Genomic DNA, 27,678 nt, shown 5'->3' on the forward strand with positions numbered 1-27,678 from the left:
CAATTAACATTTACTGAGCTCCTATAACATGCCAAGAACCATGAAGGTGATAGGGATACAGTGGTACACAAAACAGCCAAATTCTCCTATCCCTGAATAATCTTTCTAAGATACTTCTCATAGAAGCTAATAAAACACAGACTCCAATCCACATATCGGAGATTTGGTATTTTTTTGCTATAAATAGCAGCAACAATGACAGCGTAAGAGTCCAGGGCTTCCCTGGTGGAGCAGTGGTTGAGAATCCACCTGCCAACGCAGGGGACACGGGTTCGAGCCCTGGTCTGGGAAGATCCCACATGACGCAGAGCAACTAAGCCCATGAGCCACAACTACTGAAGCCCATGTGCCTAGAGCCCGTGCTCTGCAACAAGAGAAGCCACCACAATGAGAAGCCCATGCACCATAACAAAGAGTAGACCCCACTTGCCACAACTAGAGAAAAGCCCACATGCAGCAACGAAGACCCAACGCAGCCATAAATAAATAAATAAATAAACTCATTTTTTTAAAAAAAGGTCCAATGTATGCAGCACTATTTACAATAGCCAGGACATTGAACCAACCTAAATGTCCATCGACAGATGAATGGATAAAGAAGATGTGGCACATATATACAATGGAATATTACTCAGCCATAAAAAGAAATGAAACTGAGTTATTTGTAGTGAGGTGGATGGACCTAGAGTCTGTCATACAGAGTGAAGTTAAGTCAGAAAGAGAAAAACAAATACCGTATGCTAACGCATATATATGGAATCTAAAAAAAGACAAAAAATGGTACTGATGAACCTAGTTGCATGGCAGGAATAAAGATGTAGACGTAGAGAATGAACTTGAGGACACAGGGTGGGAGGGGGAAGCTGGGGCGAAATGAGAGTAGCACGGACATATATACACTACTGGATGTAAAAGAGTTAGCTAGCAGGAAGCAGCGGCATAGCACAGGGAGATCAGCTCGGTGCTTTGTGACCACCTAGAGGGGTGGGATAGGGAGGACGGGAGGGAGGCTCAAGAGGGAGGGGATATGGGGACATATGTATGCATATGGCTGATTCACTTTGGTGTACAACAGAAGCTAACACAGTATTGTGAAGCACTTATACTCCAATAAGGATCTATTAAAAAAAAAAAAGAGTCCAATGTAGCACTTTGTAACTAAACCAGCCTTCCCATTTTCATCTAAAGTGGCAGTCTCAATTTACCACTTTCATACCTCTACCAGCATATTGCATACCTAGGCCAATCTCCTTTCATGCACCAGATGCTTATTCCCAGTTTCCAGTTCTAATCCCAAGGTAAAATCCATTCTCTCAAGTCACCATGCAGCTATTAGTCATTAACTTATATAAGGCATCAAAAAATAAGTGAGATACATCCTTTGCTACAGTTCCATCTTGCACTCAAGAAGCTCTCCATCTGGAGGACCATACACACACACCCTGCTTCCCCAACCAATTACGCTAAGTGGTAGGATAGACCATTATGATTACAGAAGAGCTATGAATTGCTACAGAAACATGCCATGGTCCATTTGGACTGAGGGGATCAGAAAAAGCGCTGAGAAGTGAGATCTGAGCTGAGCCTTGAAGGATCAGGAGGTTAGCAACTGACAGAGAAGTAAATGAAGACACACCAGAAAACAGAATGTGCAAAAATGCTATGGAAGAAAAATGTAAAACGTGTTTGAAATGTTCAAAACACTACATTTTGGCTATAGCAAACAGTAAGTGTGGAAAAGCAGGCTAAAGGCTTAACGGCAGGTGGGTGTCGGTTGTGGAAGGCCTCGCATGTTATGTGAAGGAGTTTTCACTCTGTTCTACAGATAATAAAAACCTATTGAAGATTTCTGGGTTGGACAGAGAGAATTACTTTTAGAAAGCTGATGCCATCAATAGACGACAGATGGAAGAGAGCAGAGACTCTGAAAATTGGGGATTCCATTTAGCAGCCACAGTGGCAGCCTAAGTGAGATATAAGTACCCAACTAGAGCCTCATGAATGAAAAGAATTAGATTGAAGGTACTTGCAATAGTCAAAATTGTCATCACTTCACAATGTACTATATACAGGGGATGGAGGTGAGAAAGGAACCAAAGCTGGTTTTGAGGTTTCTAATGGCTTGGAAGAGTAGATGGATTGTTATCTAGGATGGGAGTGTCCTAGACAGAATAGGATATGGTAAGGAGACTATAATGAGCTTAATTTGAGACATTGTGAATTGTATCCTTTGTTAAGACCTCAGAAAGATCAAAGGCAATGCCTTTGACTTGCCTCCAGGCCCTTTCCATTAAAGAATAGTGATTCCTTTAGCCTGAAGAATAGTGTCCACAGCAGCCCCACAGGGAGCTCAAGGTAGAGAACAGCTTATCTTGATAAGATTTGTAGGTATGGCTTTTGTCTAATGTAGGGAACCTTGATAAGATTCATAGGCAAACCACAGATTTTTTAAAAGAAATATAGTAGCAGGAACACCATCAGTTTGGACTAAGAGGGACCAAACAGTGCAAAATGAAAAGAAGCTTTTGGGCCCCCAAACATCTACAAGTAGGAATCAGCCTGAGTGCACTGTACAAAATTTTTACTTTTTATATATTATGATGTTTTGACATCTTAAAAAACCATTTCTGGCTGGGGAGGGACTGCCCCTCCCAGGGCTAGCCAATTCTTAGAAACAGCAAAGGACTCAGCCAGGAGAAGGCCTTTGATGTGCAAACTAACCAATCCAGAGCCATGTCTCCTCTATGTGCCCTTTAATCATCCCAGGGCCAGGTACCAGGCAACCAGGAACCACCCCTATAACTTAGAGCCCATCAAAATTATTCAAACAAGCCAACCCTAAACTGTTCACCCTGCCCTGCCTTCCCCTCCCCAAGGACACCCCAATAAAGGTTTCCACCTAATGTTTCCCCTTTCCAGTCTTCTGCCACCTGACCAAAACCTGGTACTTCCCTGTGTTCCTGTGTGGCAGGCAGTGACCCCCCCATCTCTAGGACCAATCAATATAGTTAGCTCGTTGTTTTGTGTGCCTCTCCTGTATCTCCTCCTCTTGTGGCCACACTTGACTAGACATCACCTAAAAGAATACAGAACTGAGAACACTACTTAGCTGCAAACACAGGCTACATTTTTGGGAAAAGGAAGGATAATTAGAAGGCAAAACCATGAGCCCATAGGGTAAAACCAAGAGCAGTGGAGAATCATTCCCAGGCAATAGGACTGAGCCCTACTCATATGCCAGGCCAGATTTCAGAACTGCTATGGACTAGGACTGCTGGTTCCCCTCTTTCTAAATGGGAACATCTACCCCAGATAGAAGACTAAGAAGACATAAAAACTAAATGTGATGTGGGGGAATTCCCTGGTGGTCCAGTGGTTAGGACTTGGTGCTTACACTGCCGTGGGCCCAGGTTCAATCCCTGGTCGGTGAACTAAGATCCCATAAGCTGCTCAGTGTGGCCAAAAAAAGAAAAAAAAAAAAAAAAAAACCAATGTGATGTGGGATCCTAGACTGGATCCTGGACCAGGAAAAGGCCATTAATAAGACAATTGGGAAATTTTGAATAAGGTCTATATAGATCAGTTAATACTATTGTATCAATACTATTAATTTCCTGGTTTTGATAATTTTACATAGTTGTCTAATTGGGGGAAGTTGGGGAAAGAGGATTCTTTGTACTATTTTTGCAACTTTCTTATAGATCAATTTATTTTAAATTTCAAAATTTTAAGTAAAAAATAATAAAGTCATTTTACAATGTTCAAGTATTACCAGTTTTTAAAAGGGGGCATCGGGCTTCCCTGGTGGCACAGTGGTTGAGAGTCCGCCTGCCGATGCAGGGGACACGGGTTCGTGCCCCGGTCCGGGAAGATCCCACATGCCGCGGAGCGGCTGGGCCCGTGAGCCATGGCCGCTGAGCCTGCGCGTCTGGAGCCTGTGCTCCACAATGGGAGAGGCCACAGCAGTGAGAGGCCCGCGTACCGCAAAAAAAAAAAAAAAAAAAGGGGGGGCATCTATAGCAGTTATCCTATGTCTATTCCAGCATTGTAAGGGGGTTGGGGGTTGGGGGTGGGGGAGGTGGAGGGCAGACGACTTGTCTCTTTCATTGACATCCTTCAGGTCAAGAGGAACAGAATTTGAGTTGCTGTCCCCAAGGAACCGCATGAGAGGAGCCTCATTTGTACCCAGACCTAATTTAGATGATGAAACCCTGGCTCTTGAGCCTAAGCCTGAGGCCGTATAGATGAGACTTTTTGGAGGGAGGAGGGTCTTGGGTGAGGATGAGTGTATTTTTTTTTTTTAATAAGTAAGTATACATTGGAATTTGAATGCAATGACCAGGATGAGTGTATTGTTGTTTCAAAACATGTCCACAGATTCTTTGACAATCTGTCCATTGAAAGGTAGAGTCTAATTCTGTTCCATTTGCATCCAGTCAAGCCTTAGTAACTCTCTTCTGAGAAACAGAACGTGGTGGAAGTGATGCTAGTGACTTCTGCGGTTAGATCATAAAAGACAGTACAGCTTTTGCCTGGCGCTCTCTTATGCTCACTCATGGACCTTGCCACCATGTTGTGAGGAAACCCAGGCAAGGTCGGTCTCTGGCCCTCAGTCCCAGCTAAGCTCCCAGATGAGACCAGCCAGCATCAGATGCTAGACACGTCAGAGAGGAAACTTAGAAGTGACCCAGTCTCATCTACCAACTGCTCAGCTACCATCTGGCCAAAAACTACATAAGAGATACTAAACCTCCTAGCTGAGCCCAGTCAATCTCCAAACTGTGAGCGATAATAACATACAATGACTGCTATTTGAAGCCACTATATTTTGAGGTGGTTTGTTATGCTGCAATGGATAACTGAAACAACGTGCCATCGGCAGTTGGAAACTGGGACTCAGAAGAATTAAGGGACTTTTCCCAAGTTCACATAACCAGTAAGGAAGAGTCAGGATTTTAATATCAGTCTGAATCCAAAGCCATTCTCTTTCAACTAACAATAGACGTGGCAATAATAGTAATTGCAGCTAGTCTGCATTGAATGTTTTCTACAAGCAGGCACTGTTCTAAGCACTTTACAAGGAATAACTCACGGAATCCTTATCACAATGCTATGAGGTAGGTATTATAATTAGCCCCATTTTACAGTTGAGGAACCTGAGACACAAAATGGTCTATTTGCCCAAGGTTATACAGCTAATAAGTCACAGAACCAAGATTCACTCTTCAAAGTTGGCTCCAGAGCATGCAGCCTTAACCACTATGCTATGTAGAGTTGAAAATTCAAAACAGATTATGTAAGTTGAGAAGAGAAGCAAGGACAATCCGTTAAAAACTGTACCCTTTACAAGAGGCTGAAAAGAAGAGCCAGTGATGGAAGGACCTGAGAAGGAAGCGGGAGGGGAAAGAACCAAACACTACATCTACAACATAGTGGAGGAACTCATGGCAGGATCCACGAAGCAGCTTCAGTCTTTAAGGTTGAACAGGTCAACTGCAAGCCAACCATGACCTCTGCCCCAAACTCACAGTTGGCAGTAACAAACTCTTTCAAAGAAAGGAAGCTTTGAACCATAGAATGGAGAGTAACATCCATTGGATTACCCCCGACTCACGTAGACAGAGCAGCACTACTGGCCTTTTCTACTCTTCCTCTTTCAAGGGCAACGCTCACCCCCTACTCTGGAATTATGAAGCTGCTACTTAACTTCAGAGCTGAGAAAAGTAAACTCTTATACTTCCTTTAAAAAATATAGTTCGTGGGACTTCCCTGGTGGCGCGGTGGTTAAGAATCCTCCTGCCGATTCAGGGGACGTGGGTTCAAGCCCTGGTCCGAGAAGATCCCACATGCTGTGGAGCAATGAAGCCTGTGCACCACACCTACTGAAGCCTGTGCACCTAGAGCCCGTGCTCCATAACAGAAGAAGCCACCACAATGAGAGGCCTGTGCACCACAACGAAGAGTAGCCCCTGCCCGCCACAACTAGAGAAAGCCCATGAGCAGCAACGAAGACCCAACACAGCCAAAAATAAATAAATTTTAAAAATATATATATGGTTCGTGACCTTGGCCCAATGAAGACCATCAAACCCACTGGGACCCTTTATCGATATGATGTTTTCTTTTAGATACAGCACTAAAGTTTCAAGTGATCCCTTCACAGAACTAATCTTAAAACCAACGCCTTTAATTCCTACTTCTGTACAACAAGCTCTGGGCCTAGTGCAGACCCTTCACCAGAGGCTCTGAGGCTGTGACACCACACAGAAGAAGCACAAAGCCCACATTATGTGTGGGCAAAGGTAGAAGCTGGGGTAAAATCGGCAGAGGTGACAACAGTATTCCCAAGGGAACCAGTCTCAGCTCCAGCTCCCATTTGCCCTCTCAGTTAGCTGAGTGCATACCACGCACAGTGGAAACCTACTCAGGTGATTTACATACTGAGAAACAAAGACAGCCAACTCCCAAACTGGGGGCCACCCATGTGCCTCCCTTCAACCTACAAATTAGATTCTTTCCCAGCAGCAAGGAGTTTCTCTCAGAGGTGGTGATGTCTTGTTCTGCCCAGAGTATACTACCTGGCTCCACATCCAGTGGAGCCTGGCCCAGTATTGGCCAGAATCACTTGGGCCGAGCCCCAGAGGTGCTATCTGAAAGGGATTACTGTCAGTACTTGGCCAGGACAATTTAATGCACGTGTTACTAAAAGGCCAGTGAATGTTACTAGCCTTTTTGGAGAAAGCATTTCCTCTTGAAAAGGACACCTAGAAATACAAGAGAAGCTTTCTTGGGAAAACCCCATATTTTGTCTAAAATGAACCAGACCTGAGAAAAGTTTAGCCCAACTTGTTGGATATAGTCCCACCCACGTAGGTACCTATCTCTTGCCTTGTTCCTATTTTCCCACTAGGTCCATCAGACCTAAAGTCCAAGAAAGGATTGCGAACTTTGTACTAGAAATTTCTGGAAACTTCTCTGGTTCTTGGGAACAGGGGCTGAGGGATGGCTGTTATATTTATGACGTAAGCAAGTATGACAGCAGGCCTAAGTAGAAAGGTAGGAGCTAGATGGGATAAGGTGGGAGGGGTGGAGCCCCAGGTAAGAGGGTCTCAGAAGAGAAACCCACCTGAACAGACTGTGAAAAGGAAACCATCTAAGAGTGAGCAGTCAGACAGGCTGCCTTTGGAAACCCCAGTTTCCTTTGAAAAAAATCTTCACCTGTGGGCCTTGGTTTCATTCTGTGACAAATGAGTCATGTCGTGGTCTGAGTCTTCTTTCTTCCTTTTAAAAACATTCTTCTTTTTATTATTATGTTTCTCTGAAATTCAATCAACCAATGACAATGTCGGGAAAGTCGCACTGTATGCAGCCCTGCTGCTATTTTATTTCTCACTCAGAGACAGGAATTCAGACACAACAGATCATCTACTTAATCTACATGTTCCGTCCTGACTGGTAAATAAACTCTCTTCTCTAAAGCCATATAAAGTTACTCCAGAGGAGAGCCATCAATTGGGTTGTGCTTGTGAAATTCATTACTGGCCTAAGCAACATGGTGAAGTGCTGTACTGAGATTTTATGTATGGCCACAGGCACCAGTGAAAGGAACTCTGACTCGCTGAAGCTGAGGGCCACAGCCTTCTGCAAGGTGATGACTAGGGGCCCTTAGGAGCCCTAGGCTTGAAGAGAGCTCCCTCTGGAGAGGCCCCTCCCATCCCCACCCAAGGGGATTCAGCCAAGGAGACATGGCAGAAAAATGTCTCATTTCAAGGCAAAGACAAAAGAATGAACATACTAAAAGAGAGATGTGAAGAAATATTAGGTTTCTACTCCCTACCCTTTCAGAAGAAAAGAATGATCTAAGAACCAGTACTGGCTTCCAGAAGGCCCCAAGCTGCCTATAGGCAAAAAGGTACAACCACTCCTAATTTGTGATCTCAGCTTACTACAGAAGATGCCTGGTCACACCTCTTACCTCTTTAAGATATTCAGCCTGAAGCATGAACAGGCCAGGGTAAGAGACTCCAACTGACCATTCCAGTGAGAAACCAGAATGGGGAATAACCAAAAAGCTTGCATGGCAAGTGAAAATGGAGAATTTTGCAGAAAGCGAACTAACTAAAAGATAGGAATGAAACACAAGCCAAAATATTGACATGTATGAGGTAAACCACCTAGAGATAATTCTAAAACTCAAGAACAGAAAATTACTTGCAAGAAAATGAAGAAACTATGGACTATCGAGAAAAAAACAAACACACCTGAAACATAACTGAGAAGCAAAATTCTGCCCTTTATCGAAATGTCCGAAGACATTTCCATGGTTGGTCTAGTCCTTAAGCCTGAGCTGTCATTTGAGGAATCTCGAAATTTGTCTAGGACAAAGTGGTCTTTATAAAGAGAAAGCAAAGGTCTCACTTTTCCCTTACTTGGCAATAGCCAGTAGTCAAATATTGACTAAAACATATTTTAAGTTTCAGGCCCCAAAGATCTTACAATCAGGTGAAGGAGCTAAGACACTGACCCATCAAAAGATAATTAACAGGGCTTCCGTGGTGGCGCAGTGGTTGAGAGTCCGCCTGCCAATGCAGGGGACACGGGTTCGTGCCCCAGTCCGGGAAGATCCCAAATGTCGCGGAGTGGTTGGGCCCGTGAGCCATGGCCACTGGGCCTGCGCGTCCAGAGCCTGTGCTCCGCAACGGGAGAGGCCACAGCAGTGAGAGGCCAGTGTACCGCAAAAAAAAAAAAAAAAAAAAAAAGATAATTAACAGTGCATGGCATTAAATGATGTGTCATATAAATGATACAGGCCATAAATACTAAAAGTCTAAGAACAAGAAAAAACAATACTTCCTAAGGTCAGGGATGTGTAGCCAGTCCAGAATCTGAGGGGTAATAATACCCAACAAATATTTAGAGGAATGACTCAAAGCAGAGTCTTTGTCTTACAAACATTTAAGGAGCAAAGTTTCATACTTCCAATGGGTACCACACATCAATTAATTAATTAAAATTAAACCCCACAAATTCCCAAAATGCCACCTGTTACACGCCCATACCTGTACCCCTCTGACCCTGGGCAGCCACCAGACCCATCCCAACCCAGTGCAGAGAAACAAGGAAAGAGTATGAATGATTCAGTGTGAATCCACCCCCAACTCTGGAAACCCCCAAATCAAAGCAGGATGAGTCAGGGACCTTCTTTCTTTGAAAGAAAAAAGGATGCTTTCAGCCATTTTCCAGTGACTTTCAGCAACTCCTCCTAACAACAATACAATGTAAGATAAGACCTGCCGAAGTAAAAAAGCAGACCTGGCAGGACTCCAGAATGTGGACCCTTGGTTGACCCCACAAGCATGATGAAATTTTGAAATGGTCATTTTGAAGTTTGAGTCTTAGTCCTCCCATTTGTGAAACAGAGAAAAGCAGTTTCCATCCGTGGGCTTCTCTAAAAATTGACTAAAACAGATCCATGGACACATCAAGATTTGCAGCCTACTTGGGACCTCTATAGGACCAGCATTCATACCCTGGACTCACATGGGCTTCCCTACAATTAGACCGCACACATAATACAGTTTTCAGTAAAAATTTCTCCCCTTGTCTGCCTCCAGTCCTCCAGAACTTAATATTTTCACTTACTAGTCTTCCTGCTCACATTGGTCTAAGTTAATAAGATTTTGTTAATAACACTTATTAAGCAGGTGCTGTATTAATTATTTTACATGCATTATCTCATTTAATACTCATAGCAATCCTATTAAGTGCTATCACTATCCCCATTTATAGGAAACTAAGATACAGAAAGTAATTTGCCCAACATCACCCAGTTAGAAAATGTAGAAAATGGTTTCCAAACCCAGGTTCATCTGGCTGTAGAGCACAAACGCTTAGTCATTACACTATATTTAGCAGACATTATTTTTTTAAAGGAAGAGCATCTATGAAAAACCTTCAGCTAACATCATACTTAATAGTGAAAGTCTAAATGCTTTCCCCCAAGGATGCTCATTCTCACTACTCTTATTCAGCATTGTACTTGGCAGTTCCAGCCAGTGGAATAAGGCAAGAAAAAAATAAAGGCAAACAGATTAGAAAGGAAAAAGTAAAAATGTCTTTTTTTTCACTGACAATACAGTCATGTACATAGGAAAAAAATCCTTAAGAAATCTACCCCCAAAAACGTTACTGAAATGAATAAGTGAATAACTAATACAGGATACAAGGTCAATATTTTAACAATTATCTTTCTATATACTAGCAATGAATAAGTGGAAAACAAAATTAAACAAAAATACCATTTACAAAAGCATCCAGAAAACAAGAAGTACTAAGGAATAAATTTAACAAAATGTGACCCATTCACTGAAAACTACAACACGTTATTGAGCTGCTTTTAACTGAAGCCTTCAAATACTACTTACATAATTACAAATAAACTCATCAGTCTAGCACTCAAGATGGGTGGGAATATAATCCTAACTTACTAGGACTTTTGCCCATTTGCTCCTTTCATCCTGGTTATTTTGTATACTACAAACATGCCCCTCGGCCACTGAGAATGCTGCTCTGTCTGCATGGAATTGATTTAATCAATCAGTTCATCTCTCTCTATCCCTAAACCACCTCTACCTCTTCCGTCTCTGACTATTAGAACCACATCTCAAACTGCTTCTCCAAGAAACTTTCTTTAATCCTCTAACCAGATCTTTCTTTCTTTTATGACTCTTCCCCTCCTCCCAAAAGCACTATGTTGGTGTATCTTATGGCATTTGTCATACTCTAGACTGAATTACTGTTATATCTTTGTACTTCTAGATTGTAAGCTCCTTGGTGACAGGGACTGTCCGATGCAATTCCCCTAAAGTACCTAGTTCTTTACACAGAGCACATTTGTTGAAGCAAACATTTGAAAGACGGAAATGAAAGAAAGCTCTTTTAGTAATACAACCTCTGGGATACCAAACTGCATCACTGTCCCAATCAAATTAATGATGTCCTGACTTTCCCATGGTTGGACCAGGTATTTAGCCATGTGGTAACCTTCCTTATATTTAATTCTGAGGAATGTTAGTTCAGCTTGGCTTCTGTTAGTTGGACCAATATCAAGATCAAGACCAAGTAAAACATCCCAGCCTAAAGGACAAAGACAGATCCTCAGTCTGTATAAACAGACGAGGGAGGGAAGGAGGAGGGGGAAGCCAATGTCCTAAGCACAAAGCAGGAAATCATTGAAGGAAAAAAAGAACCATTAAAGATTCTGCTTCCTAAGAGAGAATAAAAAGTAACCTGAACATCACATCTTGGGGGTCTGTGTTGCTAGTAGAATAAGGAAACTCCCTAGGATACCTGTGCCTCTGCTACTCTGGAAACATCTGCAAGGGCAAATGGAATGTTAACTACCTCCAGCCCCACCCCAGGAGGCAAGCAGCACAATCAGGTTCTGAGCTGAGGCACAGAGAAGAGCTAGATGCTCTGTCCCAGAGAAGGTCCCTGGAGAGGCTATTTGGATCTCACTGCATGTACAAAGCAGGAAGGGAATGTCACTGTAGAATGGAGCTTGCCTGCCACACTCTGCCAACAGCAACCAGCCAGAGCAAGAAGGCTCCTTAACTCAACCTCATTTCATAATTATCAAAAACATCACAGCTGGTTAGCAGCAAATGATCTCAGTCAAGTGTGGAATCTCTGTCTTTTGACCCCAGATTGGCAAAAGCTTCCCAGCTCTTTGCCTGGGTACAGCATGTCCTCTTTCATGTCATCCTAAAGCCTTTTAATCATCCTCCAGGTTTGCTTCAGTTCCTACAGGCTTGCTTGAAACATTACTCACCAAGATTCATTTGTGTGTACTGTTGTTTTTAAAGGAGTCTACTTGAACTTCACATAAGACAGTCATTTTTTCAAACGTCATAATTTAGCACGTCCACTGCTCAATTCATCTACTTTCCTCAGTTTTCTAAAGAGCTCCCTATATCATCTCTTGAAATTCACAAACTGGGTTTCTCTCTATGTACAAATTCCAATAAGTAAGTGGGGAGGGTTAATTCATGGGAAACAAGTAAGACAAAAATCCCCATTTCACACACATCCATCCAAACTCAAAATTTGGAGGGAAATTTCTTTTACCTTTGATGTAAATTATACTAACAACGCTTCAGACCCTGAAAAGAAAGACCCAAGAACAAGTGTCAAAGACTGCACAGGGGAAACTTCATTGATAGTGAGATCATTCCTTTTTCAAGTCAATGTTCAAAATTGCCATATGCCACTAAACCAACAGGCTTTAGAGGGTTAAGACGTCCCACTGTTTAGATTTGCATATTTGCTTTCCCCTACTTATCCAAATGGAAATTCCTCGATCCTCTGAAATTTTAACACTACGTTCAAATCAGTTACCTTAAACATACTTCAAAATAGTATTCAAGTGGCTAATTCCCCCTGGAGTCATACCAGCTATACAGGAATATGATCAAAATCAACCTCTTCATCAGCAACTGGGGTCTTTGGTTTCTAAATGAGAATCGAAGCAATCATGCACTGTGGAGTTTTCTCTTCCCATATATGGGATCATGTGATTTCCCACATGGATGCTATTGTGAGATTACCTACCAAGAGTGTAAACAGTGGGAACTGCTGTATGGGCAGAGCTGCAGCCCTAAAGCTCAGTGACAAACCTTTGGATCTCTCCTTTGAGCACCCCAATTAAGACTCACAAAATTCACTGCCATAAAAAACTTCTTAATGGCAAAGTATCTGAAAAATAAGTTGGTATTTTTATTCCTCACTCTAGGGTTATATTTGTAAGGTAGGATATTGGTTAAGATCTTGGATTAGGTTTAAAATATATATATATATATATATATATATATATATATATATATATATACACACACACACACACACTACTTGGGAAGAATTTACCATAATATTGGCTTAATGGCAAAATTAACATTCTCCATCTGTTAAGAAAAAAAATAAGATTACTTTGAAAAACATTTTGCTTTTAGAGAAATACACATTTCAAGAATATGTTATAATTGCCTAAGAGCTGGGTAGCTGAGGACAGGGGTAAGAAGAAGACTTTTCACCGTATATTTTTATGTGCTTTCTAAGTTTTGAACCATATGAAAGTGTTACATATTCAAAAATATAAATACAACTTTATAAAGGAAAAAATTAATGACATATTTGCTATTAGGAAATGAAATTAAAATGTCATAGATAGGGACTTCCCTGGTGGCGCAGTGGTTAAGAATCCACCTACCAATGCAGGGGACATGGGTTCCAGCCCTGGTCCGGGAAGATCCCACATGCCCCGGAGGAACTAAGCCCATGCGCCGCAACTACTGAGCCTGAGCTCTAGAGCCCAAGAGTCACAACTACTGCAGCCCGCGCACCTAGAGCCCATGCTCCACAACAAGAGAAGCCACCACAATGAGAAGCCCGAGCACCGCAACGTAGAGTAGCCCTCGCTCGCCGCCGCAACTAGAGAAAGCCCGCACAGCAACAAAGACCCAACGTAGCCAAAAAAAAAAAAAAAAAAAGTCCTAGATAATAAAAGATGGTTAAGAGCCTTGGGACCAAGGAGAAGTTAGTCACCTAGCTAGTTAATATAACACCCTCTCTAGCCCCCAAACCTTTTGTTAATTCAAGTTGATAGTTACCTTATTTTTGTTTAAACATGGGGGGGCGGTGATAACCTGCCTTCCAAAAAAAAAAAAAAGAGGGTCTTCTTCAACAAGACCTAGATTCTCCACTGCTCAGATCCCATTAACACTAATCAGCACAATGATTAAGCACATTGTGGTTAAGTACTCTAGTTGATTACGACTCCTTCAGAAAAAAAGGTTCCCATAGCGACAGGTAAGGGCTATCATCAAACTCAGCTTTTCAGCACAGGACTTGATGTCACAGATAGGAGAGTTAAGATTGTTTTAGTATTAATCTGGAGGCTTGCTTTTTGAACTTCACTTGACTTCATCCATTCAAAAGACACTTATGAGAATCCCTCTGTAAGCCACCGGCAGTACCAAACATTGAAAGGCAGGAGAGCTAGGAGAAAGACCTCAAAGATAAGATATGGTTCCTGCCCCCAAGAATCCCAGTCTGCTGAGGAAAGCAGCCACTGAAAGAAATAATGACATTGTGATGGTAATTCTACCCCTAAATCTATAATCAAGCCTGTCCTCACCACTAGGACTGGTCAGTTTCTAATCTAGTTTCACTTTCCCCATCTTCAAGCTGCAGCACAGCTGGGTTTCCAGCTGGCTGGGGAAGAAAAGATTCTTTAAATAAACAGCACTTTAAAAATATGCAGTCGCTTTTGCTATACTGAATTTTGTGAACCACCTTGCCCTAATATGTGAATCTGGGTGCCACATTAATTTAAAACTATCCTAAAGAACATAAAGTCCCCCAGGAATACACCTTTTCTAGCTTTAACAACAAAGTACACTACGTTGGAAGAAAAAGGCAAATCATAAAGTCCCAAAGGAAGAATGATCTTTCTTTTAAAAAAAAAATATCTATTGCATCTATTCAATAAGGAAACAATTTAAAAAAACATACACATATAGGAAAGCAAATGATAGAGTGTGATTAAACCAAAATATATGCAACCGTCATTAAAAATGTAGGACTATTTGCAGAACAGGATGCTTTCATAGCATTGTACAGAGTTGCTAATCCCTGAGAGTCCTTTTCAAATCTTTTTCCTGTTCTTTCCTCAGAAGGCACAGAAAACACCTCCATATATGTAATCTGAGAAATGCAAAGATTTTACTCCACTCTTTACCACCAGAGGTAGTAATTTGGGATGAATGATACACATTAGATCTATAAAAATGCCCCTCTGGCACACATTGCTATTCCAGAAGGACTTAACAGGCTACAAGTCAACATTTCATAGTTGTGGTAAAATTAGCCATTTATGAAGACCTTTATCTCTCTGTATGGTACCTTATCCCAAAGTCCTGGCCCACCAAAACACAGCTTTCTGGACAATCTCCCTAGGAACCATACCTCTCAGAGCCCAGGCAAGCTCACAGCTGAAAATGGCTAAATAAAGTAACAATTTAACCACAGTTGCTCAATATAACGGCCATGATGACAGTTTCCAGGTGCCAGTTTCCCTATTTTGCAATGGGCAGATCTGCTCCAAGGAGAAAATGTTCCCAATGACCCTGTGGCCCAGACGGCTTTTTTTAGAGATAGAAAACAGAAAATGAATTTGTTAGTTATTTCCTGCTGAGCACAAGTAAGGTGTTGTGGTTAGTTAGGAAGATTTGTTTCCTTATTTAATATACCATTACTAGTGCATGTTTTCTTCAACCACATTGTAGAAAATAAGAAAATGTAGTTTATGCTCTTCTGTCATATTATCACCAGTTCCACAAGTTTCCTCTCACAAAAATGTCCTTTAATTTCTAATCCCCTTAGATAAAGCCCCCCAACTGACTTGTATCTATATGCTATCAACTCAAAGCAAAACTTTTTGCACTCTAAAATGTTTACTCCCATACACTTTCCTGCCCCTTGATAATTTGTGATGTATGAGGGCCCTCTCGTTAGCAGGGATTGCAGTCCTAAATTTATCTTTTTGAGAACTATATTGCACATGCTATGTTCATAATATGAGAGGACCACAACCTAAAAGCAGACTATATTTCTGAACCCCAGTTCTTTCATGATCTCCACATTCAACGATTAAGCTATTAAACACTCACTAAAACAAACAAGGTAGAATTGATGGAGGAAGGAGGAAAGGAGGAGGAAGGAGGAAAGGAGGAGGAAGACAGGGGACGATGACCACTGGGGCTCAGTGGACCAGACAAGGGATTATGTGGCAATGTGCGCGACGCACATTCAGGAGCAACTCACTGAAAGCCAAAACAGAAGCTGTCCTTGGATAAGGTTCAATAAATGTTTTTACTATTTCCCACTGCACAATACAGTTCCACAGCTCCCCAAGGGATCTCAGACAAAATGCTTAACACAATAAAAAATTAGAAATTCTTAACTGGTCTCAATTTGTCATCATCAAACATTTCAGAGCATAAAACCAACATTAAAGAGCAGTCAACAATATTCCTCAGGACAATGTCAGAGAGATAAACTGCTGTTATCACCAAAGTTTCTTTCTTCTTATTAAGACACTGCAAGAGTCTTCTGATTAAAGTGGTCACAGTTTAACATAATACCTAGATATACTCTCACCACTAAACTAAAATTCGTCTCCTGAAGGACAGGGGTGGGGAGGGGGCGGGGGACGTGGGGTAGAAGGGAAGCTTTTGAAAGTCAAAGGCATTGATATAGAAAGATGAGGGCAGCAAAACTTCCTACAAGCTGTTACACATTCTTTGCTACTCAAAGTCTATTTATACTACTCAGAATCACTTGGTAAACTAGTAAACACACCAACTTCTATGACAGACCAGGACATCTGTCACAATTCAGTGATTACACAGCTCAAAGTCACACTGCAAACACCAAATCCAGCCTTTGGGGATAAAATGAAACCCCAATATGAATAAGCACAAGACAAGCTAACATCAAACACTCCAGTCTGGGGACAATTTGGTTCGAAATATCTTACTGAGAAGTAAGTACTGGATTCAGGGACAAGAAAAAAGAAGATCTTAAACTGACATTTCTTTGACTTTTGACATTGGAGACCTCCATTCCCAGCTGCACGGATCTACAGATTTCAGTGTTTTGTTTCTAATCACCTGCATTCCTGTTCAGCACCCAACATCATGAAGATGAGATATGCAGTCAACACATCCTGCTGGTGAGATGTCAGAGCTGAACTTACAGCATTCAGCAGAAGTTACTCTATTTTGCCGTCATCACAATCAACAGACCTAGGAAGATCTCCCAGAAACAGCCAAAAGAGATGTCTGCTCACTAGTCGTGGAGGTTAAGAGAGGGCTGTGCTACCAGCTTAGAAAAGACAGGCAATCACGATGCAGAATAAAACCCTGAGCCACATGGGGGACAGAAAACAGTAGCAGAAAAAGTCCCAACTCTGCCTGCGCCAGCGGTGTGGATGAGCTGACCGGGAGCCCAGGAGAGGAAGGAGGGGGCGGGGGCCATGATTCCCTAGGAGAACTTGTAAGCGGAGGCCTTCACAGCCTGGGAATCTGCCCAGCTGCTCCTGCAGACCCTGCCAGCCTGGGCAAGGCAGGCCCGTGGGAGCAGAGCGGGCAAGGCCTCCGAGGGTCACTCCTGACTCACTGAGCCTCGGGCCAGCAACACCAGGACCTCTCCGTTTTTCCTGCCGCTACTGGGCTATGATGGCAGTTTTCCAGCCCCACATGCCATACATCAGCCGCAGATCCCTGCTGGCACAGGCCAGCGCGTCCCCCCGCCCCCACCCCTGGCACACTTTGAGCCTGATCCTCCTTCTCCCCAGCCCAACACCCTCACCCACCATGCCAAACGCCCTGCACAGGGGCGGCCCCACCCCCCAGCGGCCGGCCGGGGCGCTGCCAGGCCTGGGCACCTGCAGCACCTCCCGCCCCACCCCCATTCTCCACAGCTTCGCCCCTCCCCCCTTTCTCTAGCAGAGGGAGGGGGCGACTCACCGCAGTCAGTGCACAGGATCTTGCCCACCTCTTTCTTGAGGTTTTTGCCGTTGGTGTCAAGAGGGGCAAAGGCTGTCTTAAAGACCAAGGGCTGCTCCGTGGGCTCCAGGAAAAAGATGTAGCGCTGGTTCCTTTCGAGCGGCGCACAGGAGCCCACGCTGATCACCTGCTCGCGCTGCAGTCCCCCGCTCCGGAGCGGCCACTTGTCCAGCACCTTCACCAGTGCCACCCGACCCGAGGCGGGCGGCTCACGGGTGCTGTTGGAGCTGGAGCCGCCGGCCGGGGCCAGCCCCTGTACCTTGCCCTCCACCACCACGGGTGCCTTGTACGCCTGGTCCTGCACCGACTTGAGGCTAGGCGAGTAGCAGGCGAGTGACACACCGAAGAGCAGCATAGAGAAGCCGGGGGCCGGGTCGCGCCTCATGCCGCCGGCGGCTGCGGCTCGCGAGCGGGCGGCGGCTCTCCGGGCTGCGGGGCTGCGGGGCTGCGGCTGTTGCGACGGCCGCGGCTCTGGGGGCGCAGCGGGACGAGAGATGCCGCTGTTGCTGTCGCTGCTGCTGCTCCTGCTGCTGCTGCTCTCGCCGCCGCTGCTGCTGCTGCTCCTCTCGCTGCTGCTGCTGTCGCTGTAGCTGCTGCACCGAGCCTTCTCCAGTGGCGGCGGCGGCAGCGCTGAGCAGCAAACCTGCCGCATCTGGCCAGGCCATTTGGGGGGCTCCGCCGCTCCGCCGCCGCCGCCGCCTTGGGAGGGGAAACCAGAGCCCGCTGGAAAACCGGAAACAGCGTAACGTTAGCGCCTTATAGCCCTCCACCCGCAGCCCGGGGAGGCGGCCCAGCTAGGGCAGGGGGCAGGCGGCAAGCGGGCCGCTATGCGCAGCGCGGAGGCGCGCAGCGCTCCCACCCTGCGCGCCAGGACCTGGAGGTGGATGCGGAGGATGGGACGTCCGCCCACTTGCTCTCTCGCGCCCCCTCTACCCCCGAACCGAGTGGGGAGCGCGGCTTCTGCAGGGGAAGCTTGGGACTGCACTGCTTCAGTGCCGGCTTCAGGGCCCGCAGGGACGCGGGAGGAATTGTGCTACCCTTTGCTCTTGGGATTTATGGGCACGACAGTGGGGTAGTCCGTGAGCAGAGGGCGGAATAGAGATAACAGCTTCTGGCACCGTCCTATGAAGGGGGAAGTGGGACACAGGCTGTGCCCTGCCTTTGGACATCGGCTGTAGGAGCCAAGGAGATTGTCACGGCCCGGGTGACTGGCCAGCCTCCTGCCTCCTGGGGTTGTATATCCCCTTCCCTGGGAGGACCCTAGAGGCCAGCCCTTAATCGGGCCCACGTGCTTGGCCCTGCCACCGCCAGGTGAGCGCCGGAGATTCGAGTTAAGGTGGGGGAGGATCCCAGCCCCGTCATTTGGGGGAGAATTGGGGCTACATGGAGTCTTGCCTCGGCGTTGAGGACACCTAACCCCGGGTGGTGGTTGAGAGAGGGTCCAGTCCCCAGGTCTCTGGGCTTTCTCCAGAAGCCAGGCGGGACCAGGTTACACGGTATACAACCTCATCTTCTTTTAAAAAAGCCTCTTCCTAAAGGAGGTGGGGGCTTCTTGGGAGCCAACCTAAGAGCCAGAGCCGGTTAGGGCCAGAGCTGCCCCACAGGAAATGGTTTCTTTTTAAAAGTGTGCTGCTTGCAAAGAGGCAGGAGAGTTTGCTCCACTGAAGCCAGCATCTGATTTTAAAAAGCGAGTTAGGGATCCATTCTCCTTCTATCAATAAGGATACAGGGAGTTTTTAAGACCCAGCTTATATCCCTGAAGGATATGGAGCTCAGGAATTCCAGTGAGGTCTTGGAGAATCTTATCCCTGACTGGGGACTGCAGGTAACTGGCCCGAGGATGTCTGACTTTGGCTAGGAATGCTATTCTGGAAAGGCAAGAGGGAGCTAGAGCTTTCCTCTTGGCTAAGAGACCCCCCAAACGTAACATATTCAAAGCCAACAGCATTATTTCTCCCACCCAACTCCTAATACCATATAATCATTAATGGAACCGTTTTATTATACTTGGCCACCCAATCCAGCAAGTCCCTCAGTCTCATTTTATTCTCCCTCATCCAACCAACAACCAAGTCCTTTGCCACTTCTTTTTTTAAAAAAAAATCCCCGATTTATCTAGCTCCTCTCCAACTCTGCATGAATACCCGAGGTCCAAGTGCTCCTCACCTCTCACCTGGACCACCACAAAGCCTTCTCACTAGTCTCCACACCTTTCACCTCATCACCCTCCTCCAGTCCTATCACTGCCAGAGTGATCTTTCTAAAAATAAAATATAAATATGATTTGGCCATGCCACTGCTCTCAGGAGTAAAGTCCAAACTCTTCAGCATGGCTCTTCACGGGCCCCCTCTACTGAGCCAACTCCATCCTCTGGGAGCCAAGCCCCTACCCTAGCAGTCCTCAGCACATCATACTGTTTCTTGGTGTGCTTCTGCACATGATGTCTCTTGTGTCCAGGAAGCCTCACCTCCGCCTTGTCCACCTGGAAAACTATTCTATCCCCAAGGCCTAGCTCAGCAGTAAACCTCATCCCTCCCTCCCTACATATGCACCACCATCCTCACCACCATACGCATACAAGATGGAATTAATTCCTTCCTCTTCTGTGTTACCATGTGCCTCATACATATTACTGTTATGGCAAAGACCTATACTGTACTTCAAGCAGCTATTAATGGGTCTGCATTAGACCCATCAGACTAAGCACCTTAATGGCAGAGACTATGTCCTATTAGGCTTTAGATACCTATCCAAAACAACAACCAACATAGTGCCTGGCATAAAATAAGGATCAGCAAATCCTTAGTGAAAGAAGGAGGGTAGGAATTAAAGAATGGAAATCAGCTGTCTTAAAGGCATCAAGCCAATCTTGTTGGCCCCTTCAGTGTCTCCTTTTCCATTTTCATCGATCATAGCTATAAGGAAGATTACTAACTCCACCCTCGCATTTTGCAATGGAAGAAACAATCCCAGGGAGGAAAAGGGTATTACTCAAGATCATACACAGCCAAGATTGTACTCAGTCTTCTGTTCCTGAGACCAGGGTAGTGGCGAAGAGCTTGTGCTCTAGGGTCAAGCAGTACTGGGTTTTAAACCAATTTTGTAAGTTACTAATTTTGACTTGACTCTATTTCCCTCTCTAGGGCTTAGCTTTCTCATTCGTATAATGGAGACTATACTAGGGTCTACCTCATAAAATTGTTTTTTGCTCATTGTGTACTTAATTCAATAAACATCTGATGGAATGGCTCCTCTGTGCCCAGCACCCAGGCATGGGACTGGTCACTGGATATACTGCAGTGAACCAAACTGACACTGTCCCCGCTCCCAAAGCTCTTACTCCATTCGGGAGACAACAGTAAACAAATAGGTGAAATAGGACGAATAGGTAACTGTCCTGAAGGAAATAAACAGGATGAAATGATAGGAAATAATGGAAAGGGGAGAGGGTAGGTCTACTTGGATAAGGGAGGGTTTCTCTGAGGAGATAACATTTAAACTGGGATTAGAAGGATTTGAAGGATGTGGATTATGTGAGATAACAAGTGTAAAGTGCTTAGAACAATGCCTGGTGTAGAGTAAGGGCCAAAATTAATGTTGAATGTTATTGATATTTTACTTATACCGGTGGTTCCTAATCTAAGAGCTGAGACTCTCTGTGTGGTATGTAGTTATTGCACACTAGGATTTTCTGTATATTAAAAATGCAGTGCATTCAGGGAGCTGGGGATCAACATGTACACACTGCCATATTTAAAATGGATAACCAACAAGGACCTACTGTATAGCACAGGGAACTCTGCTCAATGTTATATGGCAGACTGGATGGGAGGGGAGTTTGGGGGAGAATGGATACGTGTATATGCATGGCTGAGTTGCTTTGCTGTGCACCTGAAACTCACAACATGGTTAATCGACCATACTCCAATATAAAATAAAAAGGTTTTAAAAATGTAAAAAAAAAAAATGCAATGCAATTTTTCAATACTAGAGGCCAGGGTGGTGAATAACAATACATATTCCATCTCTTTTTTTCACATATCCATTTTAAAGTATAACAAGACATTGTTAAGTATGCAGAAGAGTGCAACAAGGTGAAGAGGAGTGGCAAGGTATGTTACCATTTTGTCTTTTTTTAAAGGATACATACATAAATATTCGTAGATCGTAGATTACCTTTGAAAGGACACAGCAGAAATGGAAACAATAATAGGCTCTGGGGAAGGGCACTGGGTGATGGAGGATGGGTGGCGGAGGAATGTGCAAGAAGAATGCTTTTCATGGTGTTCCCTTTTGTACCTTGTGAATTTTTTAATCAAGTTCATATACTACCTATTCCCAACAATGCTTGAGAGAGGATCCTCTAATTTTTTTTACTGATGCTGATTTTTTTTATCATGTATTTTCTCAATCAGAAGTGACCTAAAGTAGAACTATTATTATATGGGATTCCTTGAAATTTTTTTAACTTTAAAATCAGATTCTGGTGCTAAAAAAGAGAATTATTAGGGAATTAAAAGGTTGGGAATTATTGCACTATAACTTTATCTTCTTTAGAATGAAAAGATAAGTTTTGAGATCCCAATTGTCCACAGAGGGTGGAGACTTAAGCAGAGATGTCTAAAAGGAAGAGAGGTCCTTGTCCAGATTTCCCCAAGGTGTGGTGTGTATGAAGATAAGCTTTACAGAATTAACATCAGCCATTTAGTAGAGAAGAGAGCCCAGTTCTCTTCTGGCTTTTCCTTAGGGATCAAAGTGAATTGGTACACAGTCTCAGAAAATAAAGCTTGATATTCTGAACCTGCTAACTCTTCACTGTAATTCAATAATTGATAGTCAAAATAATAATAGCCACCATATTTAAATGGCCTCTTGTGTGTCAGGAGCTTCATGTTTATATTTCCATGCCTCAACAACTTTGCATTTTACAAACTGAAGAGACTTATAGAGGTTTAGTAACTTGCCCAAGTGGCAGGCAGTGTTGGGATTCCCATTCAGGCTTGCTTTATGCACAACACCGTGTCTCTCTGAGGGGAAGGCGTCCTGCAGCCTCGCTTTCATTGTCGTCTGAGAGGTCTCCAATCTCTCCAAAATACTTCTACCAATGTCAGACTATTTGAAATGTACAACACTGGCAAGCAAATGGTATAAACATCATTTTACAAAAGATGAGGAAAACTGAGACTCTGAGAGAATTTGACTTTCGCAAGATCACAGAGCTACTGATAGGACCAAGGTTTCTCACAAACTCAAGCTCACATTTTGGGGCGTTTTTTGGTTTTCTTTTTTTTTTCTGTCTTTTATTTATTTTTATTTTATTGATGTATACTTGATGAAATTGTCATATATTTAAAGTGTACAATATGATAATTGGATACATGTATACATTGTGAAAGGATTCCTACAATTAACTCATTAACAGTATCTACCACCTTCTATACTCTGCCCCCCTTTTTTTATGAGAACACTTAAGTTCTACTCTCTTAGCAAAGTTCAACTATACAATAGTTATCAACGACAGTCACCATGCTATACATTATATTCTAAGAGCATATTCATTTTATAACTGAAAGCATATACCCTTTCACCAACCTCTCCCCCTTCCCCCACTCCCCAGTCCCCAGCAGCCACCATTTTATTCTCTGTTTCTATGACTTTGTTTTTTTTTTTTGATTTCACACATAAATGATACTATGCAGTATCTGTCTTTCTCTGGCTGACTTATTTCACTTTGCATAATACCCTCCGTGTTCATCCATGTTGTCACAAATGGCAGGACTTTCTTCTTTTTTCAGGCTGAATAATATTCCATTATATATATATATACCACAGCTATGCATTCATCCATTGATCTTGTTGTTTCTGTAACTTAGCTACTATGAATAATGCTGCAATGAACATGGGAGTACAGAAATCTCTTCAAGATAATGATTTTGTTTCCTGTGGATCAAGCTAATACTTTTGAACAGAACCAGACAGAGAAATGGAAGGCAGACCTGTTCACTATACAGGCTCCCCACATGCTTGTGAAAAAACTTGTTCATGGTAGCAGTGGGCTGTGTCACTACATAATAATCACTGAGAACAAAAACAGAAGTAGACAGAATGGTATAGACATACTGAATTCAAGATAGAACACCCACATGAAAAGCTTGGCTTCTTCTCCCAGATCCCTCCCACACGAGGATGGACTTCTTCCAGCTTTAGCCGATTCAGTGGCCAGAAATGGCCACAGAACCAGGTTACATGGCTTATTACATCCCGGAGAACTGGTCCATCAAGGTGATGTGTATGGCCTTTATGTGGTCACTGGGTCTCACAAATCAAGCCAAACAATTTGCAGGACAGTCTCATTTTCTAAGTAAAGATATTTTGTAAACTTCTTTTTTTTCTCCTTTTGAGATCTGTTTTCTAAATTTGGCTTCCAGAGTCACTCTCAGGTTCTGTGCGGTTAATTTCTTTTCCTCCAAGGATTTTTAAACAAGGGACCAGATAGAAAACAGATATTGAGACTCTGAGGATGTTAGCATTGGGAAGGAATCAGCGTCAATGTAGCCCAATGGCCTCCTGTCACAGAGGAAGACGTGGAGACCATGCAGACTATTGGATTTGCTCAAGGTCACACAGCCTAGTTAGTGGCAGAAACATCACTAAAACCCTGACTTCCTGCCTAGTGTTCTTTTTGTTTATGTTGCAAAATCCTGGCTCCCCACATACTAGAATGGGAGCTTGGGCAAGTCACTTCACCTTTCTAATCCTACTGTCCTTCCCAAATAAAATCAGGATAATAATATACCTACCTCTAGAGGTTTTGTGAGGATTCAGTGACATAACGCATGCAAAATGCTTCACAGTACCTGGCACGGAGTAACTGGCTAAGAGCATGGGTAATGGACTCAGGCTGCCTACATCCAAGTCTCAGCTCTGCCAATTACTTAGCTGACATTTGGCCTAGTTACTTAACTTCTCTGGGTCTCAGTTTCCTCAATGGTAAATGCGTAAAGTGATAATAGTTCTTACCTCATTAAAATTGCCGCGAGTCTTATAGTCAAAAATATTATATTGCAAATTTGAACGTTGCTAAGAAAGTAAATCTGAACAGTCCTCATCACAAGAAAAAAAATTTTGTAGCTTTTTATGGTGACAAATGGTAACTAGACTTATTGTGGTGATCATTTCCCAATGTATACAAATACCGAATTATAATATTGTACACCTGAAACTAATATAACGTCACGTGTCGATTATACTTCGATTAAAAAATTGTTGTGAGGGGCTTCCCTGGTGGCGCAGTGGTTAAGAGTCCGCCTGCCGATGCAGGGGACGCGGGTTTGTGCCCCAGTCCGGGAGGATCCCACATGCCGCGGAGCGGCTGGGCCCGTGGGCCATGGCCGCTGAGCCTGCGTGTCCGGAGCCTGTGCTCCACAATGGAAGAGGCCACAACAGTGAGAGGCCCACGTAACGCAAAAAAAAAAAAAAAATTGTTGTGAGTATTAAATAAGAGAATATATATAGCACACTTAGAATAATGCTTAGCACATGTTAACTAGTATTAGTCTGACTAGAATAACCATTTTCTTACTTTAAGTAGACATACTTTACCCCAATTCAGCAGTTTTAAAACCACCCATTTTCATATTTTTTGAACACATGCTAAAATTCTTAAGCATAGAGCCTGATGTTCTACTTTGTATGTATATTTTTAAAAGTCACATCATTGGTAGTCCCAGCTCCCAATCAATAGAGGACATGATTCAATAATTTATCGCCAAAAAAAAAAATTTATAGCCTAGGGTTGCATCAAGAGTCCAAGGGCTTACACTCTCCAATTTGCTGAAGAGGGCAGCAGCCCCTCTGTCTGAGTTGTTCCATCTGGGATAATAATACTTATTTCTTTGTAAAGTGCTTTGAGACCTTTGAATGAAAAGCACCATGTGAGCACAAATTATTATCTCTTTTCCAGATATCAGTTTTAGATTCAAATCCAGAAGCTCCCTAAAATAGACCACAGCAGAAGTACAATCTGGACACAGATGTATCTGTCCTGTGTTATTTCAATCAGATAATACATTCGTGCTTCGCACCAGCATTCGTTTTCTTTTAAGCATCATAGCCTGTCTAATTTGGATTGAGAAAAAATTAGATGTCTTTCAAGCTGAATGTTTTTGCTGTTTAACATTCAAAGATTTTCCTCTCTCTGTTTTCCTGATTTGTGTATTTGGAATCCTCTCCTGAGGTCAACAGGAATTCTGAGGTTGATTCAACTCTGGGGGCGTGAAGCAGGATGAGGAGAAGAAATTAGTCCCTTACTCCCAAATCCTCAGGCCAGTGTACCTTTGAGTGTCCAATTCAACCTTGTTTCTACTTCGTAATTTCCAGTTCATGTGCCTTCTTTTTCATTTACTTCCCAGACACTTCCAATATCATCCAAGGTCAGAAATTTGAAGACTTCACTTTTCCTGAGTTTTCTTTAAAATTCATAAATTTATTTATTCTACCAAAAAGCATTTATGGAACACCTACTATGCATACTGACCTAGATGCAAAGAAATAATAGCCATGGTTGCTGCTAGAGCTAAAATCTAGGCAATATTAGAGTCAGGATCTATTATCTGTTGAGCTAGCACCTGCCCTGGGCCTCTCCCCTACCCCCACTCCCCACTTTTCTTCTTTAATGTCGTCCCTCCCCTTTGCCTCTCAGGCTCAGTGTCCCACTGTTCTCTCAGCTCTCCCAATTCTTTTTTTTTTTAATATAGAACGCTTCACGAATTTGCGTGTCATCCTTGCGCAGGGGCCATGCTAATCTTCTCTGTATCGTTCCAATTTTAGTATATGTGCTGCCGAAGCGAGCACCAGCTCTCCCAATTCTGAGGGCAGAGAGAGTATGCTCTGCAAATGCTAGGTCCTCAATATTTGCTGAACATGACAAACTCAATCACACTAAGGGATTAATATCTACTAAGGCCCAATGCATAGCTCCTTAAGTCATGCCTTAGTTTCTAAGACATTTTATATTATTCATCCCAAAGTGAATTTATTTATTTCCCAAATAGTTTTATTCATTCTTTTCAAAAAACCGTTTGATTCATATTAATTTTGCAATGTATCACTCAAAACTATCTTTAGTGTCTACTCTGGACCAAGCTTCATACCAGATGCTGAGAATGTAGGCGCAAATAAGACACACGAGGTCCCTGCTCTTGAGAGCTTATACTCTTCAAGGGAGACAGACAGTAAAAAGGAAACAAATACATAAAACATTTCTGTAAGAGAAAGAAAAGAAGAAGGATGAAAGAGCGAGTGTGTGATATGATTAGATTGAAAACGACTAGGACAGAATACCACTTGCAAGGATGGCCTTTCTAAGTAGGCTACATTTGAGCTGAGATCTGAAGGATGGAGAGGCATCAGCCCTGCAAAACTCTGGGAGCAGAGCATTTGAGGCAGAGAGAAGAATACCATAGGAAGGGCCTGAGGCAATAGCAAACTTGACATGATTCAAAGTATGGAAGGAGCCAACAAGACTTGTTGGAAGATTGGATGAAATGGGTAAGGAAAATAGAGTGATCAAACATGACTCAATTTTTGGTTTGAACAACTGGACAGATAATGGCACCATTGATTGAGATGGGAAACTAGCAGGGGACATAATAGGGCTGGAGAAAAAGAGAAAATTCCATTTTTGACATATTGATACCAAGATACCTTTAGACATTCAAATGGAAATTCAATTCCCAGCTGATATGTAAGTCTGGACTTCAAATGAGAGGTCAGAGTTAGAGGTTTAAATCTGGGAGTCAACATATAGATGGCATTTAAAGCTATGGCACTAGATAAGTTGATGAAAAGAGAAAGTTGATAGGGAAGAGGATATAGAAGAGCACAGCCCAATACGTTATATGTGAGCCACATATGTAATTTTGAGTTTTCTAGTAGCCACAGTAAAAAAGTAAAAAGAAACATATGAAATTAATTTTAATAGTCCAGTATACCTAAAATATTATTTCAATATGTATTCATATAAAAATTAATGAGATACTTTACATATATTTT

The 27,678-nt window shown here is 43.2% G+C and overlaps 1 protein-coding gene and 2 non-coding genes across 3 annotated transcripts in view; 1 reads left to right on the forward strand and 2 right to left on the reverse strand.

The window, feature by feature from the left end:
- Nucleotides 1-18,316, reverse strand: part of LOC141278243 (pro-neuregulin-2, membrane-bound isoform-like) — an 82,534-nt gene extending 64,218 nt beyond the window's left edge. Inside the window, exon 1 of the mRNA XM_073801951.1 lies at nucleotides 17,586-18,316. Coding sequence (XP_073658052.1) covers nucleotides 17,586-18,276 — 691 coding nt within the window. The 5' untranslated portion in view covers nucleotides 18,277-18,316. The remainder of the gene's footprint in view (nucleotides 1-17,585) is intronic.
- On the forward strand, nucleotides 3,359-3,431 carry TRNAV-UAC (transfer RNA valine (anticodon UAC)). The gene has a single exon. It is a non-coding gene; the product is annotated as a tRNA-Val (tRNA).
- Nucleotides 18,317-26,371: 8,055 nt separating the features above from the next.
- Nucleotides 26,372-26,478, reverse strand: LOC117312061 (U6 spliceosomal RNA). Its single transcript, XR_004526229.1, has one exon. It is a non-coding gene; the product is annotated as a U6 spliceosomal RNA (small nuclear RNA).
- Nucleotides 26,479-27,678: the final 1,200 nt, after the last annotated feature.

Source organism: Tursiops truncatus, chromosome 3, assembly GCF_011762595.2.
Source record: "Tursiops truncatus isolate mTurTru1 chromosome 3, mTurTru1.mat.Y, whole genome shotgun sequence".
Taxonomy (NCBI): Eukaryota; Metazoa; Chordata; class Mammalia; order Artiodactyla; family Delphinidae; genus Tursiops; species Tursiops truncatus.